Genomic DNA, 23,658 nt, shown 5'->3' with positions numbered 1-23,658 from the left:
ACGTCTTGCGCTGGTCCTAGAATTTCACTGTGCGTGCAGAGGCTCATGGGAAATGTAGTAGGAAACACTTCGCTTTCCAAAACTCCTCGTTGTCCCTTTAAAGATATCTTAAATTACGTTTTGACTAGGCGAAATGACGTTGTAGATATCTCAAAGTGGAGTTACAACTAGTGGTAATTCAGTTACAGATATCTGTAATTCACATACTGGATATCTGAAATATTCTTTCTGACGAGGTAAAACTGAATCACAGATATCTGGAATGGAAAAATCCAACTATTCCAAATGTAATTATGACGAGTCAGAAAGACGTTGTTGATATCTACGAGGTTGATTCCGGGGAGTGAAACTTGGCTTTTAAATGTTAAAACCTCTTCCCATACAGGACCGTGGTCGTGGTCTCTGGTCTCCGGTCCGGACGGGAACGCCGCCTCTAGCCGGTGTAGGGGAAGCGGAGCAGCGCGGCCTGTCCCGGGCCGAGCTGCAGCCGGCTCAGCTCCGCCTCGGTGTCGACCGGCAGCGCCGTGGCGTTGGTGCTGACCGCCACGGTGGCACGCCGCGGGAGCGCCCCGTCACTCAGCTGCAGCTCCGCCTCCTCCGCTGCCCAGTTGAACACCGCCACGTAGCGAGGACTCTGGTCCCACTCCCTCAGGAACGCCAGGGAGGACGAGGAGTTGGACAGTAGCCGGAAGTCTCCGATCATCAGGGAGCGCTCCTTCCCCCGCAGCTCGCTGAGCGCCACGAACAGGCTGCGCCGGGAACGCCGCTCCGCCTGGTCCTCCTGTAGAGATACAGCCCATAATACACTGTTACTGTTACTACTACTACTACTAGGGGCCTTAACAGTTAATGACGTCATCAGTACACTGTCCTGTTCCTGTGCATCTGGTCCAGCAGGTGGCGCTGTAACAGCTGTAACAGCTGAGAGCTTCAACCTGTCAGATCTTTATCACATCCAGACTGAATCTAGTTTGACTCTGAACAGACAAAAAAAACTAAATTAAACCTGATTCATTCATGTCAACGGCTGTTTGTTTGTTTGTTTGTTTGTTTGTTAGTTTTTGAAGCTTGACGTTTTTTTTTATTACATTAAACGTTAAGAAACACACACACTGTGTTTGTGGACGACTGGTGTGTGTGTGTTTACCTGCAGAGTCTCGTTCAGCTCCTCCGTGTCGTCCCACAGCATCACAGGAGACTTGTTGTCCTGCAGAGACAAGAAACCATCCATTAGTAAATAATAATAATAATAGTAATGATCAATACTGCTGCTCCGAGCCGCCGGCGTCCTCACCTGGTCCATGAGGCCGATCTCGTCTCCGTAGTTGAAGACGGGCGTCCCCGGCAGCGTGAGCAGCAGCAGCTGGTGCAGCCTCAGCAGGGCCGGTCCCCCCAGAGAGGCCAGGTGGCCGCGGCCCCCCCGGCCCCCCCGGCCCCCCAGGCTCCAGGCCAGGCTGCTGCCGCCGTGCGCCTCGTACAGAGACTCCACCGCCGCCGCCGCCGCCGCCGCGTCCACGTCCCCGCCCTGCAGCACCGAGGACAGCAGCAGGTCCACGCCCGTGGAGTTGAGGAGCGAGGACACGTCGTCGGCCGAGGAGCGCTCCGTCACACCGATCAGGACTCTGGAACACACCACAACCACCGTGACCCACCATTACTTTTAATCATAATTAATCGCGGTATTAAACGCCACGATTACTTGATCGTGTAACGTTCTATGTGCACTCATCTGCAGCGTCTCAACATCATTTACTGCTGCAGTGATTTTTACTGTTCAGCGATGAGCCACAATACGACAAACTTCCTTCAGGTATCCATGGTTTTTTCTCCCGAGTTCCTGCAGCGTGAACGCAATGATGTTGGAAGTCGGAAATTTCCAAGTTGTGAATTCCGACCTTTCGAGTTGTTATGAACGCAGCATTAAATGTTAGCATATTATTTGTAATTAAAAAAAAAAAAAAAGATTAAAATAAACTTTAATATTTGATATAGATGACAATTAATGACTTAAATATTTCAAACACTTCCCCCGGGGGATTAATAACTGGTCCTATATTAACAGATTAGTAATGTCATTATATTTTGTCTATATTTGATTTTACACATTCACAGTGTTGTGAAATGTATTGATGCATGTATTATTATTATTATACATTATACATTATTATGTATTAATGTATAATAATAAATTATTATGTATTATCTTATTACTTTGAAGACCACTGCTGTTGTTGTTGTTTACATAGGGGAGGTATGTTTATAAGCCTTTTTTGGCTTCTACTTCGCCTGCACAATGTTTACATGAACTATTTTCATTGTTTATGCCGGTTATATAATATGCAAATAAAAAACTAAACTAAACTAATAATAATCGTGATATCATGATTCTTTTTCTGACAATAATTGTACCAAGAACATCTATAACCGTGACCTGCTGACCCGCTACAGACCGGTAGAACCTGAACCAACCGGTTCTGTCCGACTCTGGGTTTTATTTAGAAGTAATAACTCCCCGTTGAGGTGTGTGTCTGAGTGTGAGTGTGAGTGTGAGTGTGAGTGTGAGTGTGAGTGTGAGTGTGAGTGTGAGTGTGAGTGTGAGTGTGAGTGTGTGTGTGAGTGTGTGTCCCGTCATGGTTCCTGACCTGCGGTTCTGGCGCTGGTTGGTCCCGTTCTGGACGATGGCTCGGATGTCGGCCCAGAGCGACGGGACGATGGTGGACACCCGCTCCACGCCGGACAGCTGGACGCCGTCCACGCCCTCGTTCAGCCAGAACACCAGAGCAGACTGAGGAGGGAGAGACACAGAGACACGGCTGTTAGAGACGGAGCAGGCAGCAGCGCCCCCTACTGGACCACAACCAGATCTACACGCTGCACTAAGATCCTGGTGCTGGTTCAGTTCTTAAAGGACAATTCCGGTCAAATTCAACTCAGGCTGTATGTTCCTAACATTTTAGGTCTAAAAGAAGGAATCTGAAGTCTGTCTGTCCCCGCATCGCCACGGCAGCGATGAATGGAACCAAGGGGGCAGTTGTGGGTCTGAGAAGTGAAGTCACTTCCTCGTTCAACAAACAGCAATCCCCTCTTCTTCCTCTGGGGGCTGGTGTCAGAAAGCAGCATTCTCCATAGACCCCCATGTTAAAATCACCCACTTTACATCCTCAATAAACATGATCAAAGCCTGGTGTCAGAACGTTTTCTGGTCTCAATCGATAGTTTCTACCCCCGCACACTCACTGAGGGGGGTGAATTTTTTAAAAACTCTACTGTTTTACTGTTATTAGGTTAAAAAAAAAGAAAAAACAAAAATCTTCGCACATCTATTTCTTAGGCAGGTGCGTCGGAGGGTGAGAATTAAGTCCAAATTAGAAAAAGACACATGTGCTTGAAAAAGGTCTAGCACCGAAACGTTGCAATACAATAAATTCAATACAATAAATTCTGCAAGACTACTGTGACCTCTCACCTTCAGCCGCTCGGCGACGCTCGTCACGCTGGTGTTGGAGAACCACGGTCCAGACGATCCCTGGTAGTTTGGAGTCAGATCCAGAACCACGGAGATTCCTGCAGAAACACCACCACACCTTCACTTCACAACCCTCACAACCCTCACCAAGCGTTCCCGTTCTTCTTCAAAGATCAGTCCGTAACACTTTACTTGAATAGGTATTCATCAGATTGACATAACACTGTCATAAACATCAATGAATACTTATGACAGCTGTGGTTAAGTGTCATTCGGTAAGTTATGTCACTTTTGATGCAAAGTTGACATAGTTTGAGATGTTTTTGTTCTGACAACTTGACATCATTTTTTAAAGTTTGTCCATTAGGTCTGCTATGACAGTTTAAATTGTCTTTATGTCAAGTTGTCAGAACAAAAACATCTCAAACAATGTCAACTTTGCATCAAAAGTGACATAACTTACTGAATGACACTTAACCACAGCTGTCAGAAGTATTCACTGATGGTTATGACAGCTGTTATGTCAATCTGATGAATACCTATTACAGTAAAGTGTTACCGATCAGTCTGAAGCCTGTTTATGCTTCTGTGTCAAGTCGATGGTGTACCTCTTCTGCAGCGCGGCGAAGAGGTACGCCATCGACTTGACACAGAAGCACAAGACATAAGAACATAAACTCCTCCTCCTCCTCCTCCTCACCTTTCTTGTGAGCAGCCTGGACGAAGCCTCTGAACTGCTCCAGGTTTCCGGTCTCAGGTGAGATGTCCTCGAACCTCAGGCTGACGGCGTCGTCGGGCGGAGCCACGTGGAGCGGACCCACCACCAGACCTTTGACCTTCAGCTTGGACAGACTGTCCACCTTCTGCTCCAGACCTGCAGAGGCCACACAGCAGCTGTTACCATGGAGACTATACCTACCCGTCGTCTGTTGCTCTTCTTTCATTTGTATTAGATGATAGATTATGTTAAAGGGATAGTATCATATCAAGTGTGGTTGTATGATCTCCAAATAGCCCCTAAGTACTTTAATTGCAGTAGAAGACTCTCTGCACTCCTCCCGTTAGCAACGCCAGCCCATAATAGCCCTGCCCAGAGATTTACAACATACAGTGTTGTGAACAGACCCAAAGAAACGGCCTATTTTCTCGGCCTAAAAGAGGTTTTACCTGAAAAATAATACACAGTTCCATTGTTCTCTATAATATAATTTTTTCCAGCCCTTCAAAGTGCAGGAAAAACGCAGTTTTTATTTGGACCTAACCAACTGCTGATCGGCGGGCGCTAACCCTGGGCGGAGGGATACGTGAGTTGGTTAGGTCCAAATAAAAACTGTGTTTTTCCTGCACTTTGAAGGGCTAGAAAAAATTATATTATAGTGAACAATGGAACTGTGTATTATTTTTCAGGTAAAACCTCTTTTAGGCCGTGAAAATAGGCCGTTTCTTTGGGTCTGTTCACAACACTGTATGTTGTAAATCTCTGGGCAGGGCTATTATGGGCTGGCGTTGCTAACGGGAGGAGTGCAGAGAGTCTTCTACTGCAATTAAAGTACTTAGGGCTATTTGTAGATCATACAACCCCACTTTTAAAAAAATGATACTATCCCTTTAATGTTTCATCGATTTACAATTAATATTAGTTGTAGATATTGTATCTTAGATAACACGTCCAACTTTTTAGATAGATTCCATCTCTGTCTTTGTGTCCATCGTATCCTCGTATCGTCTCTTCCATCAACCATTTGAACGCAGCGCAGAATAAGTAATGAGACACACAACTCCACAACGCTCTGGTGGACAAGTTGTGACCTGCACATTCACCACGCTATGAGATAATAACGTATATATGAAGCAAATACTCTGAACTACTTTCTCTTCTGAAATCCCTCCGCCCAGCAGCAGCCGTGTCTGGAATGTAGTTCCGGCTGCATTTCCCTCTAAAACAACTCTGTGTGGTAACGTTGTGTTATTATCTCATAGTGTGGTGAATGTGCAGCTCACAACTTGTCCACCAGAGCGTTGTGGAGTTGTTGGATTGTGTATTTGATGAGTTTGATGACCCTTTAACCCTTTGAAAAATTTTAAAATTAAACAAATCTGCCGGCTGTCGGCCTCCATTTCCTTAGAATTTAAAAGGCAGCATGTTTAACTGCAGTATTCTTTTTAATAAAGAGGCACTTTTAATGTTGTTACTTCATCAATATGTGATGTTGCTTTTATGCAACAGTTTCAACAATTCCATCTAAGCATGGATAAATGTTTAAAACTCAATGAATGTGAAAAAGACACTTCAGTCATTCTGTCTTGTAAAGCAGACTGGAGTAGATCATGAGGATCCTTTCACACCGACAGACTGAAGCACAAATCATTAGGAATCAAATCGTTTTGAATCGAATCGTAGCCCAAAAAATCAGAATCGAATCGAATCGTGAGATAGTAAAAGATTCCCGCCCCTATTACACAAAGGCCTACATCCTATCCACCTTTTTCCGAACGTCAAAAACATAAGCCTGTTTTGCCGGTTTTGCTCTTCCGGTGGAATTTTATGTTTACGTTTCCATGGTTTCGGTAGTCACGGTAAATGCATGGATTTATTTTTTTTTTTTTTTCAATGAAAATCTGTAAAGCGCATGGATCATCACAGCAGCTTTTAACAGATATCACACAAATTGACATCCGTGTTAAAAGCCAGCGTTAATAGATCCATGCCGTGGATATGTGCGGCGAGGCTCTGACCTTTGAGGTTGTGTGAGTCGGTGAAGGCCTGGATGTCCCCGACCTGGTAGAGGGGGCCGTCGTTCCACCAGTGGGTGGGGGGCAGATCTCTGCAGCGCGGCGCCTGCAGGATGAGCAGCACCGCCCCCCCCAGCATCCCCAGCCATCCCAGCCAGAACACCAGCAGCAGCGCCCAGCGCGTCCGCACCCAGCTGAGGGAGGACACACACCGACACACAGCTACATCACTGGTCTGTAAACATCTGGAAACATCTGGACCAATCTGAGCATCAGCATCAATACATCGATAATAACCAGTGGTGTCGTCTATGTGGTACTCAGGTTTACTCAGTATACCCACTGAAAATACATAAATACTTCAGTATAGCCAGTACAACAAAACTATTGTGGTATATTTTGATGTCGATGCTGATGAAAAGATGACCACTCTGACACGTCTTCTTTGTAGTTGGTAAAAAAGAAGTTTATTACAAAAAAGATGTGGTGTCAAAAAGCCGAATCCTCGAGAAGCCTCTAGAGCCAATTACCAGACCTCTGGCTCTTAGCAAAAAGTCCTGACCTTATATACTGTAGTATGTTGGGGAGAGCAGGGTGGAAAGTAACGGAGGAAAACAGAGCGATTTTCTCCGAGCCCATACAAGTCTGACATGTCTAACTTGGTCAGTATGTATATCATGCAGGACCTAACAGAACTGCAAAAAATCTTAAGAATATGTCTTTGACCGAGTTACACTCAACAACCTGTTTTCAGTGACGAAAAGTAAATTTGTTTGAGCGGTAATTTTTTGGGTTGATCAGCTGTGTTTACCATTTCAGGTGTTATAATTATGATGGTTAGACACATTAATTAGTCCTCTAACACATCCTAAAGTTTGACTTGTCAGAGTTTCTCAGTATAGAAGCAGCTCAGGTTTGAGTGTCGGGAGTCGCTGGAGGGACGAAAGTAACAGCCTGTTACTTTCGTCCCTCTGGACATTAACAATGAGCAATTCTGTGCAAAAAATAAAAAATAAAAAATCGGTCACCGTGCTTTGGGAGGGATTAAAACACACAACATAAACAATGTGACCGTATATAAGTGGAGATAGTGCAGGAGGAGGGAATGACCAGTGGATCACTGTGGTCCAGTCATAGTGGACCAGGACAACAGGCTGTCAGCAGGACAGCGACAGAGATCTGTTCTGACCAAGTCTCAAGGTGTAGTGTAGTAAAAAAAAAGTTAATACATTTTATTTAACACCATTTCACACTGTAATTTAGAGAAAATAGCAGGAATTTAGAGAAAATCAGCATGCTAATAAGCGATCTACAAACGTTTAAAAAAATCCAAATGAGCGCCATTGATCGTTCGTTCTAAAAATTTAATTTAATATATTTTTAAATAAGATAAAGGTCAAAATATGTTTGTAATCACATATTAGCAAGAGCATTGTCAGACATTTTAAATAAAAACAAGAAAAATAAGAACAAGTCCAGTTTATATTGTCGTGTTACTTTCGTCCCTGCCATGAGGGACGAAAGTAACAAAGCGCAGCTTCTCTTCAAAGTCAAATTACACCGACGTCGTTTCACATTTTTACAAAATAACACCTGGTATTGATAGAGAACACATATGAGATGCTGAAAAACATGTCTCTTTCTGTAATACTGTCTTTTTAAATGACATTTATTTGAAAAATGTTACTTTCGACCCTGCTCTCCCAAAACTCCACCTCTCTAAACAGAAGGAATGAGTATTTAAATCAGTCATCAAAATGTAAAAAAGCAAAAAACAAAAGAAAAGATTATGATATGATCTGATTATGAAAAGAGTTTATTCTGTGGGTAACGGGGGCGGGACTAGATCAGCTTTTGCTTCTCCCGCTTTCCCTTTCGGCCATGTTGTATTATTTGAACTAAGATGAAGTGTGATGATGATTATTTAAATTGACATGCCCGAAATAAACAAATTGATTGATTGATTTAATCAATAAGAGTCAGCTGCCACACTGAGTGGTGCAGTAGCTGACGACATCAGCTGACGACTTCCTTTTCAGACAATGGTATTTATGTCCCTTGAACTGTTTGTTTATCTATAATGCACTCAAGGCTCAATCATTCATTCATTCTAACCCTATAACCCTAACCCATACAGTAGGTGTCCAGCCTGTGTTATAACCTCCACCCTCACAATTAACCCTCAGGGTAAATTACTTAAAGCAGAAGTAAGTGGTCCGGTCGTTTTCGCTAATGCTGCGTTCCAGGCAGGCTTTTGAAATCGTAAATTACAGCTTCAAGTCACAACTTACGACTTTGTAGCGTTCCAGGCAACCCACTCGTGTTTCTCCGACCTGTTTTACCGGTGAAAGTCACTATAACGGCCACTCGTAACTTCTGACCCGTGAACTCGTACCAGATCAAACTGGTACAACTTCACGGTCAGAAAAATACGAGTTTCCTTGAACGCACCATAACAGTCCTCGTCGCTACGTCACCACATTCACGGCGTTCCTTGGCTGCACACACAGCCCTGCATGCCGTTCTCTCTCCTCATTGGATAAAAACTGTAGGATACGATAAATGTTTTCTCTTCGGCTCAGAGCAGAGCAGAGGGACTGGGAGACCCGTGTTTCAGACCAAACACTCTATGTAAGTGATTGCTGTCGGAAGATACAACTATTTAAGACTTATATTAACACAAATATATCACTCACTTCTGCTTTAACAACTTAGGAGGTAGAAAATACACCACACTATCTAACTAAAAGTAAATGTCAATGGTTCTCAAAGTGGGAGGGTTGACAGGGTCCACAACTTTTTCTGGAAAGTTTACCACTTTTCCTAGAATTTTATTGAGAAATTTTACCAGTTTCTTCTCAAACTTTCTGTTCTACTTTTTACTATTTTTTTTAAAAGAAATTTTACCCATTTTACATTATTGTTTGCCCCCCCACAAGAAGCAAGCGAATGATTATGTAGGCTACATTCACTGAGCGAATATTATGAAAATAAAATATAGGTTTCTCGCTAGAAATGTAATCAAAGGGCAAAACATAGATTTTCCCACTAAAAATTATAGAAATATTTGCTATGTTTTTTGTTCTCACGGCCACAAACTTGAGAGTCACGTGACTTAGATGCAAAACAATAAAATAAATATAGTTTATATATAGTTTTTTCAGTCATACAATTTAAGAGCTGTTACTGTAAACCCTCTATGTTTTTGTACTTTGGATCAACGTAGCCAAGGTACGTTTTACCTAAGTATGCAGAATTGAATCATTAATGACAATGCAGAATGACAACATTTGTGCTCAAAAAACAATCTTACAAAATGTCATTTTAGACTTGTTTTCTACACTTATCTATTACTGTATTCATATCCTATTTCAAGCACCAAAACAGTTCATTCTCATGACTGAAGGAGTGTTTTCACAAGGGATTGGACATTTCTTTCAAAAAGCAGACCTCAAATTTCCAGCATTTGGCCTAAATTATTTCTTTCTACAGTGTTGTAGGACAAACTGGCCTCAGTGTGCTTACAGCGGAGGTTCTAATATTTAGACATAAAACACTTGAGTATTGTTACATCTGCAAGTATCTTAATAAGATGAATTTAATAAAATATGTAAAAGTCGAGAAAATTGCCCCAGACCTCAGAGGGATAAACACGTCTGTATTCAGTTTTAACCAGTGATTTGGTGTTTGTGCTTAGAGTGCAGGGCCACAAACAAAAACCTTGTTTAGGGGGCCACCAACATCCTAGGGCCGGCCCTGAGTGCGGCCTATATATGTATCTTCTTTTAAAATGTTGCTGGTGCAGCTTATACTCAGGTGGTCTATAGACCAGAAAGTACGGTAAATTTGCTAACACATCCAGGGCCGTTGTAGCCTATAGGGGAGAAAGGTGATGATAATTCTAGGGGCCCAGAGCCCAGTAGGGCCCCACAAAAAAAAACAGTAGTCTAATCTTTGTATAACTGAATTATTCTGCTTAGACCCGGCTGTGGCTCAGGCGGTAGAGCGGGTCGTTCACTAACCGGAAGGTCAGCGGTTCGATTCCCGGCTCCCCCTGTCTGCGTGTCGAAGTGTCCTTGGGCAAGACACTGAACCCACACCTGCCCTGTGTGAATGTGTGTGAATGATTATCTTCCAAAGCCTGTCTGCGAGCAGTGCTGTATGAATGTGTGTGAAAGGGTGAATGCGACCATTACAGTGTAAAGCGCTTTGAGTGGTCCGAGTGACTAGAAAAGCGCTATATAAGTGCAAGTCCATTTACCATTTACCATTTACCCTGACTAATACTCATAGTAATGCTGCATTAGCATCAAAACAAAGTAGGCTAAATCAGTGGTTCTCAACTAGTCTCACTCTGGGCTCCACGTTTTCTCATGGTCATTAAGTCACGACCCACTTTTATAGAATTCATTTTAAGCCTTTAAAAACTAATTTGGCTCTTTATTGAGCAAAGTGCATTTCAGAGCACATGAATGAAACTGAGGAGTTACCATGACAACTGCATGTACGGAAGTGAATAAAAAAATATCAAACTGCACAAAATGGAGACCAACAAAACGATATATTTGACTTCTAATGCATCTCTGCATTCAGAGCATGTTCACTAAAGTGAATAACTATCAAATTGCACAAAATAAAGACCCACAAAACAAAACAAGATTCACTGCATCAGGCCACATTAATAAGAAACTGATATCTTTGCTTTCAGAGCAAATGGAGCAAATAATAAGAAAGTGAGGAGGAGCATTACAACTGCATGTGTTCACGTGTCTCGTGCCTTTCAAAATAAGTTATTTTTCAAAGACATGTCCAACATCAGATGTGCATTAAATATTATTTACTTTTTTGACCAGCTGTCCGCGACCCATCCAGAACGGGTCCGCGACCAACTTTGGGGTCCCGACCCACCAGTTGAGAACCACTGGGCTAAATAGTAGTCTAAGAAAAAAAGTGGAAAAGTCAGGGGCCCACTTTAGTATTCTTTCAGGGGGGGCAGAATTCCTAGCAACGGCCCTGAACACATCTAACACTTTTTTTTTAAAATCAGCCTGCTATATTGGGGGGGACATTTTGAGCATGTCTGAATATCCCCCAATATAGATGATAATTACGGCCTTGGTCAGGGGTCAGGACTCACCCCGGGGTTCCTGCTACCCGCAGCAGCTCCTCCTTGCTCAGTCCGGTGAACTTCACCTCCTCCATCTCCTCCATCTCCTTCTCCTCTTCCTCCTCGTCCGGGATCTTCAGCTTCACTGAGCCGTTCTTCTCCGCTGCAGCATCCGAGGCGTCTCCTCCTCCGGTAGAGCCACCGTCTCCTCCTCCTCCTCCTCCTCCTCCTCCTCCTGCTCCTCCTGCTCCTCCTCCTGCTCCTCCGGTCATCGGCAGCTTCTCCTGCTCCTCCTGGTCCAGATCAGCTTCACTCACGTCGGCCTCTGTGGCATCAGCAGCATCGGTGGTGGTGTTGGAGACCGGGACCTCCTCCTCCTCCTTCTCCCGGGTCTGGGCCGCGTCCTGCTCCTGCAGCTCCACCTGGGTCTCCTCCGTAGTCATGGCAACCGGCACCGAACCGTTAAAGTCTAAAGTCTACCGGAGAACCGTTTTAGTCTACCGGACAACCGGACTGAGGGTGTGAATGTGTGAATCTGTGGTCTGCACTCTGTCTGCACCGTCCTGGTGTGTGTCTGTCTGTCTGTGTGTCTGACCGCAGCACTGCGGCTCTGCTGTGCTGCGTTCACGGCCGTCGGAGAATAGAAACCACATCACAACAACAGAGACCCCCACCCAAACAGACAGACACCGCCCTCCTCAGCATCACCACCGCCTTTCACAACCAAATGAAACACACACACTAAATAAATATAAATAACAAGCAGTTATCTGAGCTTTAATGAATGAATGAATGAATGAATGAATGAATTTATGTTTATTTAGGCTACGTGCCGTGCACCTGTGTGGATGGGGTTATTGTTATCATAGTGTTATCCTCTCACAAATAGGGGAAAAAAATAGGCGAGGATAGAAATTTCACATTTCTCCTTTGATTTATTCCAATTTATTCAAGTATAGTAACAGACACAACATTTTTGACACTGGGAATACATTTCCTGAGGTCCCTAGATGCTCCCAGACACCAAGGAAATGCATGTGAACCATATAATTGTGTAACAATTCTTCATTTACTTTGGGTATGTATTTTTAGGCGTTTTTTCTTAAAATATGGCTAGGGTTTAACAGGTTAAGGCGCCCAGCCTATAAGGGCTTACAAGACACATTATCATCATATCGACACCAAACAAAATCATCAGAGCACAGACAAAACCAAACAAAAACAAAAACCACATGGAATTCACATAAATAATTCACTTTTTCTTTTTGACCAGGCACTTTTTATGAAAGTAGCTCTAGTAAAGACTTCTTTTCTGAAGAACCATTCCAACTTTACCTCATCATCAACCCAAAACAACTCAGGTTTCACATTTGGCATTTTCTAAAACATTAATTTCAAATTGCAGGTAAAAGATGTGATCATAATAACTGCACTGTCACACACTCATTACATGGAAAACAATGACTTTCATCTCTGATGGAATTTAATTGGCTTTAAATCAAACATTCAGGTTCTTCTTGTTTAATTATGAATTTTAGATTCATTAAAATCACGGAATAAAGCAAACACATAAATCACGATGCATCTATTTTCTAAAGGTGTTAGAATAAGATAAAAGATTTTTCCGATACACATTTTTCCGAGCGTACCTGAAGGCAGCATTTCACGGATTGGTCCAGGATTTACTGCAGTGAATAAAAAAAAATATATATATATATATATATATATATATATATATATATATATATATATATATATATATATATATATATATATAGAAATATATATGTAGACACACAGATACTACTACTGAAAAGAGATCATTTAGGATAATAGAATAAGGAATTTGTGTGATTGTAGCCTTCTGTGTGTGTGTGTGTGTGTGTGTGTGTGTGTGTGTGTGTGTGTGTGTGTGTGTGTGTGTGTGTGTGTGTGTGTCTGACTCAGCAGACTGCAGACTGCTGACCAGCTCTGACAGTTTCCCGACACAGGAAGCAGCTGTAATCCAGAGTCTGAACTGGGCCCCAACGTTTCCATCTGAGGGTCAAAGGTCAAAGGTCAAAGTCACGGTGACCTCTATGTTGTGTTGTTGTTGTGTAATGTGTAGCTACTGTTTACAAGAACTAACCCTTATTTTATGAGAACCAGAGGTTACTGTGGTTTAAAGAAGATGAAATGGTTTCAATGAATGAAGCAGGGAGGTTCAAGCAGGCGTTTAAAGGGATAGTTCAACATTTTGTCAAATTCCCCCATTTCCATAATCCCTATAGTCATAGCAGTAGGTTCGTTACCTTTAATTGTCGGTGCAAGTTATTTTTAGAACGGTGGAGCAGAGCCGTGAGCTGCTCAGAGCTACACTACGGAGGCTCATTATGGGATTTCTTGGTTTCCCTCATCAAACTCATCAAATACACAATCCAACAACTCCACAACGCTCTGGTGGACAAGTTGTGACCTGCACATTCACCACGCTATGAGATAATAACACAACGTTACCACACAGAGTTGTTGTAGAGGGAAATACATGCAAAACCACTGATGCGCGTTGCCTTCAGGGACAGTTTTTCATCAACAGTCTCTGTATTTCCCTCTAAAACAACTCTCTCATAGCTCTGAGCAGCTCACGGCTCTGCTCCGCCGTTCTAAAAACAGCTTGCACCGACAATTAAAGGTAACGAACCTACTGCTATGACTATAGGGATTATGACAATGGGACAATTTGACAAAATGTTGAACTATCTCTTTAAGTTTTATTGTCCGCCGTATCCATGTGAAAACTATGGAAAGAAAATACAGAAAAGAAAAAAGGAGATTAGATTGAAAACATGAGTGAAACATTTAATCAACTATTTCCTACAGATTCCAAAACCATCAATGCACTTATCCCCATTCAATAGAAAATTAAAAGATACATTTATTTGACTGTGTTAACTTTACAATCATAGTTAAAACTCAATCAAAGCATATCAAAATAGTGTGGACAGCATCCTTCAAAATAAAATAAATCCAGACATCCCGAGGGTAGATGGTAAATAACCCAGAAATTGAAGAAACCATCTGCCTCCTAATAACAATGAAATAAACCTAAACACACTGCAGCAACTTAATCATCATAAAGATAAGACATAGTCCAGAAGGAAACAGACTCAATAGTTTCAATAGTTTTACACCTTAATTCCCTCAATGAAAGACTGGCCACTAGATGGCAGTAGCAGGTCATTCACTGGCATTTGACAATGGGACAGAACACAGAGGAAGCAATTTACTGTTATTCACATGAGAGCTGATTTCATTGGCTTTGATCGTTTGTCATTAAAATTAAAATTAAAAACACACCACATCCTGACAGTAGAACCAGAACCAGAACAAACTTTTATTGTAAATACTGATTAAACTTGGTGTATTTGTGCAAAGATCAAGTTTCCTCAGGTTTCTCCTGCACCAAACCTCCTGATGCTCCTCACATGGCAGTGACATTTTACCAGTTTCTTCTCAGTTTTTCTGTTCTACTTTTTACTTCTTTTTTTTGAAGAAATTTTACCCATTTTGTATTATTGTTTGAACCCCCTTTTTGAGAAATTTTACCACATTTTCTATATATATATTTTTTTAATTACCACTTTTTCTAGAATTCTTGAGTAATTTTACCAGTTTCTTCTCAAATAAAAAAAATATTTACTGTTTTTACTTTAACCACTTACATTTTTTTTTTTTTACCACTTTTCCTAGAATTTCTGACAAATTTTACCAGTTTCTTCTAAAATTTTGAAAACTTTATATATATATATTTTTTTACATTTTACCACTTTTTATAAGGTTGTGTTTTATCTCTTTGTGTTGTGTTTTCTCTTTTGCTGTTGTGATTTCTGATTAGCTGTTGTGATTTGCACCTCAGGGCCACCGTAGTTATTCCATATTCGTATTCACAATTAAAAACAAAACCTAGTCAGATCAGACTGGACCTTCAGGAGAGAAACAGATGTGAATAAATGACTGTGTTATTATTGGTTGTAGAAGCAGGAGAAGTTTAAACATGAGGCAGAAATCAGAGCAAATGATTCAAAGTCAAGACAAAACTGTTATTATGATGAAGTAAAACAGGAATAATGGAAAACTTCAGCTGTAATGATGAACTGACATATTTACTGTCCATACTGGATCATCTTCATCACATCAACTGGACGTCTGTTAACGATCAGCTGATTAAACACAGTTATTGATGAACAAGGGTTTTTCCAGCTTCGTCTTCACAATTAAAAACAAAACCTAACGATGATGTTACATTTCTCCGTCTGAATCAAAACAGTGAAAAAGCAGTGAAACAGTTCAACAAACTGCAACTATGACACTACATTTAATACTGAAGGTTGTAAAACAGTTTTGAAAGACAAACTTAACTTGAAACTTTACAAATCAGGAAAACACTCGTCACTGATGTCAGAGATGTGACGTCTTTGACTCATAAACATTTGGAGAATTAACATTTGCCGTCTTCACTACAGCTGTACGCAGAGGCGGTCCTGGCTAGTTTTACTCCCTGGGCCAACCATCCCTTGGCGCTAAGGGATAGTTCACCCAAATTTCTCACTCATAATCTCCTCCCCCTCATGTGGACTAAGGGCTAGGAGAAGTTTCAGAGTCCTCCGTGGCTTCTCTGAGTTACAGGGGGTCTCGGCGTAGCAGTGCATGTCCATATGACGGTTGCAAATGGATACCAACTGTCTTCATAACAAAAAGACACACCAAAAAACATCCAACGCTTGTTGTTTGTAGCGGAAGCTCCTTCGAGAAGCTTCCGCTACAAAACAAGCTTGAAATATAGACTTTGTCTTTATTTTTTTCGGGACAATTTCTCATGTTGGGGCTTCAATACAAGAGGGACATTATAGACGAGCAGCATGGAGGTATTTGGATGTTTTTTGGTGTGTCTTTTTGTTAAGAAGACAGTTGGTATCATCAGCATTTGCAACCGTCATATGGACATGCACTGCTACGCCGAGACCCCCTGTAACTCAGAGAAGCCACGGAGGACTCTGAAACTTCTCCCAGCCCTTAGTCCACATGAGGGGGAGGAGATAATGAGTGCAATTGCAATGTTGGGTGAACTATCCCTTAACTTGACGTGGAAATGAGCGGTAGTCTAGAAAACTAGACTTACCGCCGCAAGTTTTTTTTCTTTTTTTTTCTTTTGGACAGCGTTTGTGCGCCGTTACAAGGATTGCGCCCCGGGCGGTCGCCCACGTTGCCCGTAGCCGGCTGCACGTTGTGTGGTTGTGTGTTGACGTGCGGTTGTGTGTTGACGTGCGGTTGTGTGTTGACGTGCGGTCCGTCCTGCTCCACCGTCACCGTGATCTTCCATGGTACTATCTGCAGTGGAAAATCAGGCCCGGTGGCGAAGAGTGGAACCACCTTCCCCCAGAATCTGTCCTCCCCAAAGTAGCTGTCTGAGGCGGAGTGTATGAGTTCATCGGTATCGGGATCAGTGAACGTCACCAGTCCTCCATCCACGTTCACAGTCACCCTGATCCTCTCGTACTTCTTCTTCAAGTCCAGAGCTTCTCCCGCTCTACAAGATTCCCTTGTCATCCCTGAGAACATTCTGTAAACGCCCCCATCTAACCCGAGTCTGCAAGGTCCGAGCCCCATGCGTCCTGCCCTCACGACATGCTCTCCTTCCACACCCAACATCCAGAATCCGTCACTTCCGACCTCCACATCCCAGCTGTGAGTCCCCGAGCCGAACGCCTCGGAGCCCACGACGCCCGTTAACATGTCGTATCGCCCTGGACTCTCAGGAAGCTGCTGTTTGTCTCCGATGGTCAGTCGGCTCAGATCTTCAGACAGGATGAGTCCTGGATGAGCAGAGTTTGGGTCCAGAACCACAGGACTGTAGGAGACCATGTCCTTCATCTTGTTCCAGATGTTGAAGGCCAGGTTGCCCAGGTGTTTGGCCTGGTCTATCAGAGCTCCTCTGTACATAACTGGGAGGTATTCTCCGACTCTCATGTAAGCTTCGTAGTATTTGTGAAGGAGTTCTGTGTTTGCATCTCTCAGCTCGTCCTCTGTGGCTCTGAATGGTTCTGAAAGAGCTTCCCACTCTCTGTCCAGAGCCTCCAACTCCTCCTTTGCCCTCTGACTCTTCTGCTCCTCTTCCTCCCTCAGTGCAGCCATCCTGGCCTCCTCTTCCTCCTCTAGAAACTGGTGAAGCTTCTTGAACTGCTCCTTAATCTGCCTCTCTGTGTCTCTGGCCTGGACCTTAATGTGTTCTGCTGATCGTTTAATTTGCCCTCTAACGCATTCATACCACTCTATCTTGCCGTTCAAGGACTCCTGAACTATCTTCTTGTATTCTAAAGCAGCTTCATCGATGGGTCTGAAAATACAGTATCTATATCCATCTGAATCTCTGCAGACGAGACACACTGGCTCACATCTGTTTATACAGAAGAGTTTGAGTTCCTCAGAGTGACGACTGCAGAGAGGCTTTGAAGATCTCTGTCTTTTCTCCTTTAAGAAGCTCTCACACAGGTTACAACAAACACAATCAAATATCTCTGGTACATGACTGGAATCCTTAGAGACACCACTGAACTCATATAGTGCAGAGTAGAAACAGTAGAAACTTTGTGTTTTTGCATGTAGCCACTCACCTCAGATAGCCCAACTCTGAAACATCCCAGAAAGACATTACTATCCCATCACAGAGAGAAACTAACACTTTGTCCTTGTTGTGATGATTTCTTTACACAAATAAATGGCCGATAATAAATCAAAGGCAAAGTTGATCAAAAATAACATTGCTCAACTCTCAAAAAAACAAAAACAACAATCTTCTTTTCTTTTTCATGAACCGGTTCATCTTTGTTTTTTAATAAACCAAATAAATTCACACACTTTTACAATGTTTTTTACAACTCAAACTCTTGGACAGCTAATTCAGAAAAAAATACCTTCAATATTTAAGACTTTATAGAGTCGTGAAAAGACTTTTTAATACTTTTTACGGGTCTTAATTTCCCCAAAATTGATTTATTACCTTTTAATACTTTTCACGACCCTGCGGATACCCTGCAAATGACACTACAACAACAGCAACAGCGCTAAACTCTGGTGTAAACCTTCTTTTTACAGTCTATGCCATAGACTGTAAAAAGAAGGTTTACACCATAGACTCTATGGTGTAAACAAGGAGAGAAACCGTCATGGCGACAAACGACGACATGTCTCTCTGAGCTGCTGTTCACCGTCACATTCAGCGGAGCTTCGGGGTTTTTACCTCGTTTTATTCATTCAAACATGAACTCACCGCTGGTTGACTGTCTTTCTGGCTCTTCTCCTTCTGTTTCAGTCCTTCTTCTCGGGGTTTCGCCTCCTCTTTGCTCTACTTTCTCCTCTGTCTTGTTGTTCTTCTGTGCTTGACTGTTATTATGGTTCTGCCGTTTTTCAGATTTACCGCCGCTTCGTGATGACGTAGAGTGTGGGCGGGAACGTCCCCACGTCACGTCACGTTACGTCACGTCACGTCACGTCACGAAGCGGCGGTAAATCTGAAAAACGGAGAGAGAGAAGAGGCGACACAACAACAAGCAGCAGCAGCAGCAGCAGCAAAAGACAGAGGAGAAAGTAGAGCAAAGAGGAGACAAAACCCCGAGAAGAAGGACTCAAACAGAAGGAGAGGAGCCAGACAGACAGAAAACCGGCGGTGAGTTCATGTTTGAATAAAACCATAGATATGTGAATGTGACGGTGAACAGCAGCTCAGACGTGACATGTCGTCGTTTGTCGCCATGACGGTGTTGTGGCCCTACTGGTTTCAAGTTAACTGGTTACAGCTGCAGATGTTTTGCGCTCCCTGAGCAGATTCGTCACAAATTCACAAACATACACAACATATTACCAGCGAGTTTCAAGCCACAATTCACATCTACCGCGGCGAATATGCTGCTGTGAGTGAGCACTAACAGTTACGTACCAGCCACATGGGGAAAAAAATAAAGTGGAGAAAAAATAATCTTCACATATTTGCGTGGGTCGGGACTCGATCTCGCTTCAGCAAAACCAATTACACCACTAACCACCTGTCTAGCTCTGTGAGCCACTCAAGCTCACAGGTGCCAGCCGCTTCACTGCATATCAGTCAATTACGTCACTACAGGTAACGTTTTGACTCGAGCTGACCTGAAACAACTGGTTACCATCGGTTTGCCTTTGAAATACACGGACAATGCCTCGGTGTATTGTTCTTTTTCCTCCAGTCTAATCAACACATTCAGCGCTACACTTCTCTCCGCACAACGCTACGCACCACAACAAAGCCTGTCGTGTTGAGAAAGTGATGAACTAGCTCGGAAATACTGTCAAAATACGCTCAACAATATGTAAACAAAAGCGAAACACTTGAGCCACTGCATGTGTACATGGTTGAAAAGTACTACTTGCATTTAATCACATTACTGTATTGCGAATGTTTTGTGTACTTACATTTCTTTACACTTCTCTACAGATCTTATAAAACGCACAACGTATTTATTGGCGTGCATTAAAAGAAATGTTCACTTCAAGTCGCCGTGGTCGAGGAGGAGGTGAAGTTAGCTCTGAGTCTACCTGTTTCTGTCTGATGCGTTCAAGGGAACAGGGCAGCGTCGGACGTGAGTCGATTGTTTGAAATTTAGATTTCGTGTGTCGACATATTTTATCATTGCCCTTTGTAAAGGTATACTTTTCATTAAAACTAGTTTGACATTCACAAAAAAAACTGACATATCTATGACAGAAAATCATTCTGGACTAATGTTCAAATAGAGATTGATAATTTTCTTGCCATTTAGATCGCCATGGACCCAAAACTGTTTAGTTTGTCAGTTTTTTCTGTGAATCCGTCCGACGCTGCCCTGTTCCCTTGAACGCATCATAGCCACAAGGCAGAAACAGCAGAGGTTAACATCACCTCTTCCGCGAACCACGGCGACTTGAAGTGAACATTTCTTTTAATGCACGCCAATAAATACGTTGTGCGTTTTATAAGATCTGTAGAGAAGTGTAAAGAAATGTAAGTACACAAAACATTCGCAATACAGTAATGTGATTAAATGCAAGTAGTACTTTTCAACCATGTACACATGCAGTGGCTCAAGTGTTTCGCTTTTGTTTACATATTGTTGAGCGTATTTTGACAGTATTTCCGAGCTAGTTCATCACTTTCTCAACACGACAGGCTTTGTTGTGGTGCGTAGCGTTGTGCGGAGAGAAGTGTAGCGCTGAATGTGTTGATTAGACTGGAGGAAAAAGAACAATACACCGAGGCATTGTCCGTGTATTTCAAAGGCAAACCGATGGTAACCAGTTGTTTCAGGTCAGCTCGAGTCAAAACGTTACCTGTAGTGACGTAATTGACTGATATCCAGTGAAGCGGCTGGCACCTGTGAGCTTGAGTGGCTCACAGAGCTAGACAGGTGGTTAGTGGTGTAATTGGTTTTGCTGAAGCGAGATCGAGTCCCGACCCACGCAAATATGTGAAGATTATTTTTTCTCCACTTTATTTTTTTTCCCATGTGGCTGGTACGTAACTGTTAGTGCTCACTCACAGCAGCATATTCGCCGCGGTAGATGTGAATTGTGGCTTGAAACTCGCTGGTAATATGTTGTGTATGTTTGTGAATTTGTGACGAATCTGCTCAGGGAGCGCAAAACATCTGCATCTGCAACCAGTTAACTTGAAACCAGTAGGGCCACAACACCGGTTTCTCTCGTTGTTTACACCAGAGTTTACCAGAGTTTTAGTTTGTTGTAGTGTCATTTTGCTGTTGGGCTGTTTGTCCCGTTCTGTAGGGGCTGCTAGACCAGTGTTTCTCAAACAGCATAGACTGTAAAAAGAGTAGGAAGCTGCTGCACTGAAACCACTGTGTTGCATACAGCTCGGTGCTTTAGCTTTAGGCTTTAGGTTACCAACCCTATAACAACGATTTAATCCCCATTCCCCTCGCAGTGTTTTTTGTTACAGGGCTGAAGATTTTGTCTAAAAGTAGCCAAAAAAATCCTTGATTAGCCAAGGCATGTAGCGTCATACGACTTTAGGAAATCATGAAATTGTAATATAATATATATATTTCTTTATTTCGGACTCTGGGTCCATAGCAAAAACACAACAGAAGACATAATACATCACAACAACAGACACACAACACAGACAATAAAAAAGCTAAAACATAGAAATAGAAATTTACACCACTAATATCAAAAATAGAATTAGTATAAAGTTAAAAAGAGACAACTGTACCAGTGTCTCCAAAACAGAGATTGATACCTGTAACATACCTGTAATGTTTTTCTTTTTCCCCCAAACAGCTTTTATTGATGATTTGGGCTCCAGATTAACTTTATTTACAAAGAGCACAGTGGCCCCCTAACTTAAAGGAGAATTACGGTCCGGTCTTTTTTTCTTTTCTTTTTTACCCCTAAATCGTTGTCCTGATGGTCACCCAGTGTTGGTTGAAGCAAAAAACGTGATTAAATTGATGCAGTCAAACCAGAGTTACACCATGGCTACCCGGCGCCAGAGCGATATCGCTCTGCCAGGCGCTAGCGACATGCTAACCCATGGGGGCAATTCTTTCAACCACAACAAACACTCAGAAAACAATCAGATATCTCTGGTACATGACTGGAATCCTTAGAGACACCACTGAACTCATATAGTGCAGAGTAGAAACAGTAGAAACTTTGTGTTTTTGCATGTAGCCACTCACCTCAGATAGCACACTTTTTCCTTTTCCCTCCCTACAAAAATTAACGGTCTGAGATATTCTGGACATCACCACTGCTCGGCCATTTATTTTAGTAAAGAAATCATCACAACAAGGACAAAGTGTTAGTTTCTGTGGCGGGGAGAGCAGGCGCTCTGTGATGGGATAGTAATGTCTTTCTGGGATGTTTCAGAGTTCGGCTATCTGAGGTGAGTGACTACATGCAAAAGTTTTCAGTCAGTTTTCTGAGTGTTTGCTGTGGTTGAAATAATTGCCCCCATAGTTTAGCGTTGTGGCTAGCGCTAGCGCCGGGTAGCCATGGTGTAACTCCCGTTTGCCTGCATCAATTTTAGTCGCGTTTTTTGCCCCTTTGGTTAAAGAGGTCAGGAATATTATTATATTAACAAATATTAAAAAATCAATGCAAAAAATGTAACGCTACTTTAAAAATACTGTAAAAATGAGCAGCTGAAACTGTGCAGTATTCAGAGAATCAACCACCTGACTCCACTTCCTGTCTGCTGTGTTTCAGATCACTGTACCAGAGACTAAATGGCTCCCAGATCAGAGGAGGTACTCCGCTGTCCGGTCTGTACCGAGGTCTTCAGAGATCCTGTTCTTCTGCCGTGCGGCCACAGCTTCTGTAGAGAATGTGTGGACAACTGGTGGAAAGAGAAAGAAAACCCAGACTGTCCAGTTTGTAAGACACAATGTTCCAGAAAACGTCCACCTTGTAACCTGGTGCTGAAGAACCTGTGTGAGAGCTTCTTAAAGGAGAAAAGACAGAGATCTTCAAAGCCTCTCTGCAGTCTGCACTCTGAGGAACTCAAACTCTTCTGTACAGACATATATGAGCCAGTGTGTCTCGTCTGCAGAGATTCAGGTAGATATCCATACTGTATTTTCAGACCCATCGATGAAGCTGCTTTAGAATGCAAGAAGAGATTTCAGGAGTCCATGAACCGCAAGACAGAGGTCTATGAACGCGTTAGAGGGCAAATTAAACTATCAGCAGAACACATTAAGGTCCAGGCCAGAGACACAGAGAGGCAGATTAAGGAGCAGTTCAAGAAGCTTCACCAGTTTCTAGAGGAGGAAGAGGAGGCCAGGATGGCTGCACTGAGGGAGGAAGAGGAGCAGAAGAGTCAGAGGGTGAAGGAGGAGTTGGAGGCTCTGGACAGAGAGTGGGAAGCTCTTTCAGAATCACTCAGAGACACAGAGGACGAGCTGAGAGCTACAGGCATGGAACTCTTTAACAAATACAAAATTTACCTGAAAGCCGAACAATACTGCCCAATGATGAGCAGAGGAGCTCTGATAGACCAGGCCAAACATCTGGGCAACCTGGCCTTCAACATCTGGAACAAGATGAAGGACATGGTCTCCTACAGTCCTGTGGTTCTGGACCCAAACACTGCTTATCCAGATCTCATCCCGTCTGAAGATCTGACCGGTCTGAGCTATGGAGGAGACAAACAGCAGCTTCCTAACAATCCAGAGAGATACAACATGTTAACGGGCGTCGTGGGCTCTGAGCCGCTCGGCCCCGGGACTCACAGCTGGGATGTCGAGGTTGGAAGTGACGGATTCTGGGCGTTGGGTGTGGTAGA

General features: G+C 42.9%; 1 protein-coding gene across 1 annotated transcript; it reads right to left on the bottom strand.

Moving 5' to 3' along the window:
- Nucleotides 1-433: 433 nt before the first annotated feature.
- Nucleotides 434-11,749, bottom strand: LOC311005890 (amino acid transporter heavy chain SLC3A2-like; the record flags this gene model as incomplete). The annotated part of the gene is made up of 8 exons (XM_083998498.1): nucleotides 434-781; nucleotides 1,148-1,207; nucleotides 1,295-1,622; nucleotides 2,643-2,785; nucleotides 3,467-3,564; nucleotides 4,167-4,340; nucleotides 6,203-6,393; nucleotides 11,337-11,749. 8 exons carry the CDS (start codon nucleotides 11,747-11,749, stop codon nucleotides 434-436), a joined length of 1,755 nt encoding a protein of 584 aa, XP_083854624.1.
- Nucleotides 11,750-23,658: the final 11,909 nt, after the last annotated feature.

The sequence above is a fragment of the Trachurus trachurus genome (assembly GCF_905171665.1).
Source record: "Trachurus trachurus genome assembly, chromosome: 22".
Taxonomy (NCBI): domain Eukaryota; kingdom Metazoa; phylum Chordata; class Actinopteri; order Carangiformes; family Carangidae; genus Trachurus; species Trachurus trachurus.
Note: the sequence above shows the minus strand (reverse complement) of the source record. Positions and strands in the feature narration are given on the sequence as shown.